The sequence below is a fragment of the Protomyctophum parallelum genome (assembly GCF_964188405.1).
Source record: "Protomyctophum parallelum genome assembly, chromosome: 4".
NCBI classification, from domain to species: Eukaryota; Metazoa; Chordata; class Actinopteri; order Myctophiformes; family Myctophidae; genus Protomyctophum; species Protomyctophum parallelum.
The window spans coordinates 35256685-35262758 of record NC_139700.1 but is presented as its reverse complement, the minus strand read 5'-3'; the positions used below and the strand labels follow the sequence as shown (position 1 = coordinate 35262758).

The 6074-nt window shown below is 44.9% G+C and overlaps 1 protein-coding gene across 1 annotated transcript; it reads left to right on the top strand.

Moving 5' to 3' along the window:
* Positions 1-3400: 3400 nt before the first annotated feature.
* LOC310857177 (palmitoyltransferase ZDHHC3-like) lies at positions 3401-4429 on the top strand (the record flags this gene model as incomplete). Its single annotated transcript, XM_083762788.1, has 1 exon — positions 3401-4429. The coding sequence occupies one exon, from the start codon at positions 3401-3403 to the stop codon at positions 4427-4429; it is 1029 nt and encodes a 342-aa protein (XP_083618914.1).
* Between the last annotated feature and the right edge of the window lie 1645 nt (positions 4430-6074).

Sequence of the window (6074 nt, the reverse complement as noted above, 5' to 3'; positions counted from 1 at the left end):
AATTCGAAACTGCCCCCCCCCCACCCCCTTTTCCCCTCACCGTATATTATCTTTTCCCTTTTTACCTCCTTTTATGATGATTTCCTGTTTTTTTGTATTATAGAAGTGTATATTTGTACTTCTCTAAATGTTCTGATTAATTGAAAATGCATGGTGGACCCTATTGTAATTGTAAACAAGTGTAATGCTTTATGGTGTCGTCCACAGTTACCAGTTTTTGTATTGAGTTGTGCTTGAAATGTACCTATTCTGCATACTGTCAATCAATCAATCAATCAATCAATCAATCAATCCATATGTCATATGTGTAATAGTATCATTATGTCATGTGTAATAGTATTGCATTTTATGGACACACCATCAGGCCAAACAGACAGCAAACAGCATGAAATCACATACAGTACTATTATGTTACAAGACAGAAAGCTCTCAGGGCAACAGATTGATGGCTAGACCACCAAGACGGGACAAAAGCTTCTATAAAGGGCCACTTTGCACATGTACATAGCCTGGATCCTATATGGACTTGGTTATACTGTGAGGGAAAGGCAGTGTTTCTCTGATTTAGCCACTCTAAAACAGAGGTTCTCAACATTTGTTTCTGGCTGGGGACCCCCAGAAATGCTTTGGCCATGTCTTGCGACCCCCACCCCCAATACAAATTAACCGCTACAATAACCTTAATAACAGAGAAAATACATCATGAATAAATACTGAAACCAGATATAATTATTAAGGAAAGTTTATGCATGTACCATGTAGGCCTACTAGTAAACTCTTAATTTCCATTTTCCAGACATTCAGTTAAAAAAAAAAAAGTGGTGTGGCATCGGTATGGCATTGTATGCAGAAAAGCAATTATGAAAACAATAACAATGAGAAAGGGGTCCTTCCTGGAGTGCATATATCCGCCAGCCTGGTGGTTAAGACTTTTACACAATTATCACAATACAATAGTATCGTCACAATATCGACATCAACGTAATTGTTCAAATATATTATATTTTATTTAGTCCATAATAGCCAAAGACAAATGGCGACATAAGTCAGTTTCCAGAAAAAGTACTTTCTTTTGTTTTAATTATTATTCATGCTGTCTTTCCCATAGTAGCTCAGCTACTGTCATTAAAACACTGCACATCTGCTGTGTAATTACATGGCTTAATGAATAGACTGCTGGAGCTTCAACCACTTTATTCAGCTGATAAAGAGACAAATGAAAGCTCCTCCCATATCCAGACCACGCACGTTACACACACACGCATGCACGCACACTAGGGGTGTAACGATACATTTTAACAGCGTTGCGATACGTATCACGATGCATGATTGACTATGATACATGGACGATATTGGTTCATTATGGCGATACGATACAATTCAATGATTTGGAATCGATACAGTAACTATTTAGCAAATACATTAAATATGTGTGAAACTTGTAGATAGTGCAGGTTTTTTAAGGGAAAGATTTATTATTATGGATATAAATGACTAAAGTGATTCTCTGGCAAATAGATGGACATTGTATTCGAACACATATACAGTATGGACAAACCCACGCCTTGACATGAACACAGAGAATACACTTCATCGATAGACCAATAATGGAATGGAAAAGTAATTAAACCCAACTTTTAAATTTTTTTCTTGTTAAAATTGCTAAATGCAATGCACAAATACAGTTAGCATTGATCAATTATATTATTTACATTGCAAAACGATTCGATACCGATTATTACCATTTTAAAACGATACGATACAAAGTCAAACGATACGATATTTGCCATTTACATTTTGATTTACTTAATTATAATCAATATTTCGATACAGTTACTATATCGTTACACACCTAATGCGCACACAGAGTAGAACCTTTCACACAAGCAGCTTCAAACACTTTAAGCGCTAGGACAAACAGATAGACTGTTCTAATACTGCTGCTATACTTTGATTATGATTATTCCATTATTAAGGGTCAAGCCCTTCGGGGCTAATTGACCCCTAATTACCCCCTCTAGATGAAATAAATCACAGCCGTGTGAAGTGAGGGGCACTATTATCATTGTACATCATCCATTCATTGTCAATGGGAATTAAATCTTTGTGTATATAGGACAAAAATAGCCGATTTGCATATGACATACATTCTCCATTGTCAATGGGAATTTAATGTTTGTGTAAGACGAAAATCTGCACTATAGCTGAATATTGGAAGGGCTAGCAAGTAGCAACCCTCATACATTGTTATGATTTGCTCGATCCGTTTTTTAGATATCATGTTTCATACATCATCCACGGAATGTGATGATGTATGATGATAAGAATGCCTCTCACTTCACACAAGTGTGTGTTTGAGGGGCGCTAGACCCTCCTATGAGTTTTGAGGGTTTGTGCAACACAAAATTGTGTAAACACAAACATTGATGACAAAGGTGAGGACGCAAATTGGCCAGAATGAGATGATGTATGATTGAGTCCATGTATGATTACAATTCCCATAATGCTTTGGTGCACTGCTCCTCCTTGTGGATAGGGGGAGGGCTGTCTTACTGAGACATACATAGGCCTATATACCCAGCCAATCATCCAGCAATTGACCAACGTACCTTAGTTACGTCATCAGCCAATCCCTGATTGGCAGAGCAACGCCACCAATACGCAACCAATCCCTGATTGGCCGAGTGACGCCACCGACATACGCAGCTGATTACAGTAGCCTACTTGCGCGCTCTGCTCGCGGAAGTAATATGTTCAGAGTGTTGAGCTTGGCAGCCTGCAGCTAGCCAACACACCAGTAGTGTTGAGCTTGGCAGGCTGCAGCTAGCCAACACACCACACCACGCACCAGTAGTGTTGAGCTTGGCAGGCTGCAGCTAGCCAACACACCAGCAGAGTGTTGAGTGTGGCAGGCTGCAGCTAGCCAACACACCAGTAGTGTTGAGCTTGGCAGGCTGCAGCTAGCCAACACACCACACCAGTAGTGTTGAGCTTGGCAGGCTGCAGCTAGCCAACACACCAGCAGAGTGTTGAGCGTGGCAGGCTGAAGCTAGCCAACACACCAGCAGCCAGTGTATCAACAAAACAACACACAAATAACGACTATACTGTCATCAGTGAATGTCAACTTATTTGAAAGTATGACATCATACAATATGACCTGGTGACATCATAGGGTATGACCTGGTGACTTCACAGGGAAAGTTAAAATGTTGGATGCTGACAGCATACATATCCCACTTCATTGTCCAAATCAAACTGTTTATCCAGCGCACACTCATTCCACTCCCACAACTAATTGGTCGAGAGGATTTTTGGAATTGCATGAAATAACGAGCTCATCGTGTGAATGAGCCACGTCTAGTTAGTGAGATCAGGGCTTTGTTTCCACACTGTTTGCATGTATGTTGCACAACCATCTGAGGAGTTCCCTAACACTCCTGGAGAGTGTGAGGCTGTGGATCGAGGCTCACCTCCAGGCACAGAGGCCCCGCCTCCAGGCACAGAGGCCCCGCCTCCAGGCACAGAGGCCCCGCCTCCAGGCACAGAGGCCCTGTCTCCAGCCACAGAGACCCCTCCCCCACCCCCCCACACAGGCTCAGATGCCATATGGTTCAACCAAGATGGCTGGGGCATTGCGTCCAGCGCCCTCACCTGGCTGCTGGTCTTCTACGCCGAGGCGGTAGTGGTCTTCGTCCTGCTGCTGCCCGCCAGCGGCAGCACAGCGCTCTATGGCCTGCTCAACGGGGCACTCTTCACCGGCCTGGCCTTCCTCACCCTCGCCTCACACGTCAAGGTCATGTGCACGGACCCGGGGGTGGTGCCCAAAGGAGGTGCCACCCTGGAGCTCATGGAGAACCTCAGTACGGAGGTGCGGCCCGGCCAGACACTCTACAGGTGTCCGAAGTGCTGCAGCATCCGACCGGACAGAGCCCACCACTGCAGCGTGTGCCAGCGCTGCGTGAAGAAGATGGACCACCACTGTCCCTGGGTCAACAACTGTGTGGGAGAGAACAACCAGAAGCACTTTGTTCTGTTCAACATGTACGTGGCTCTGCTCTCTGCCCATGCTCTGCTGCTGCTGTTCCTCCACGTGGTGGCCTGCACGGAGGAAACGGGGAACTGGTCTCACTGCAGCGGAGGAGTCTTCTCTCCTCTGGTCACGGTCGGCCTGCTCTTCCTCCTGTGCTTCGAGAGCCTCCTCTTCATTGTGTTCACGGCGGTCATCTTTGTCACCCAGGTCGAATCCATCTGCACGGACAAGACGTACGTGGAGCGGTTGAAGATGGAGAAGAGGGCCTGGGCTCGGAGGTCTGGATGGACCAACATGAAGGATGTGTTTGGACACCCTTGCTCCGTGTCCTGGCTCTGGCCCTTCACAGCCCCTCAGCGCCCCCGCAGTGCCGACACAGACCAGTGTGTTGTGTAAATCTACTGGTTCTCACTACAGCAGGGCAGACACAGACCAGTGTGTTGTGTAGATGCATCACGTAAGTCATCACTATCCTTGCCAATATTTAAGAAACATCTTAAACAATATCTAATTTGTTCCTCACTGTAGTCAATATGATGGGTTAGCTTTACTTTTTTTTGCTATTTTTCTTTTGTGCGGTTTTGTTTTTATTGCACTGCTGATTGTGTATTTTGTTAATTATAGAATCGTGCATTTCCCATCAGTGTATCACTCAGAATCCCCATACAAGGGGGATATGGTGCCCAGGTCTCGTGCCATCACGTGACATCATCAGGGATGGAGATCCCTGATGTCATAGTATATGCGACGTGCTGTTGCAATTAAGCCCATATATGGAGATCTCTGATGCCATCAATATTAGTACAGTAGGATATATGTCAGAACTAGAGATGTCTCGACACTGTATCGGCATCGGAAAGGTATTGGATCGGCATATGCCAGTCTAACCACCGATCCGACACAGGGGTAAGGGGTTGACACTATGGCAGGTAAATAAAATGTTTGGTCATGTGGAGTTTGCTTTCGAGTTGCCAAAACTGCAAGTGCACATTTGAGTGAGGAGTCTGCTATAAACACAACACGAGATATATAGCTAGATAACTATAAACACTATCCCCAGTCGGTGGACTTCAAAATAAGTAAATTGTATTATTTTATTATTATATATGTTGATCCTTCCCCATCCATCCTTCCTCTTCGATGTCTCCCTTTTGACTGACACCTGTCCATTTAAACTCTAGACGGACCTGCCCCAAAGTTATTTGTGCAGCTGCGCCCGGCAGCCGGTGAAAACTAGAGTTCTCAACAGGCACGGAAATTAAGGCCCCGGTAGGGCCGGGCCCAATGTACGTCGGTGTAAGAATGGTGGCCCCTTATTGGCTGTTGATGGTGATGTAACTAGGGTACGTTTCAAGGTTGGTATAAGGTCAATAACGGGTCTAAAGGATTTAGAACAGCAGTTGTAATCAGTGGCGAATTTATCGACAGTGCAACTGGTTCAATGCACCGGGGCCCAGCTCCCAACGGGCCCATGAAGAGTAACACCAAGGATTCATCAGTGATGTCACTGACAGACTGGTTTATAACAGTTTCAAGCATAGGCATATAGCCCCTTTCGGCTGTGGAGCGTATGTGCTCAAGGGAGGGCAAAAAAATCCCGAGGTTCCTTGCGAAGCACCGCGGAAGCATGAGTGTGCGTCACAGAGCGCATGTTCGGGTCTGATAAGTCCAGGAAAAGATGCGCTGTGATTGTAGTCACTTGAGTGGCGGCGTGACGTAACATGCCTTCCACTTTCCGGCGTACTTCCTCCCCCAGTGTAAATTATTCCGCCCTCCCGTCAACACACATGGCTCCAACGAACTGCAGCGGCCAATGAGGCATCTATTTTATACAGGTTTAATGTTTGTTTTTAGTTCAATGTTTGTTTTAAAAACGCAATTTACAATGAAGGGACAATGTACGTCCCTAGTATAAAAAGGTAGGTGGCTAGCGCACATCCAGTTCCTGTCTGGTGCTGGACTAAGGTAAGTACAGTGAAGAGAGGAGAGTCCGCACACAGGTTTGCTCCAAGGTGTTTGCTTTTTATTCAATACACCATAA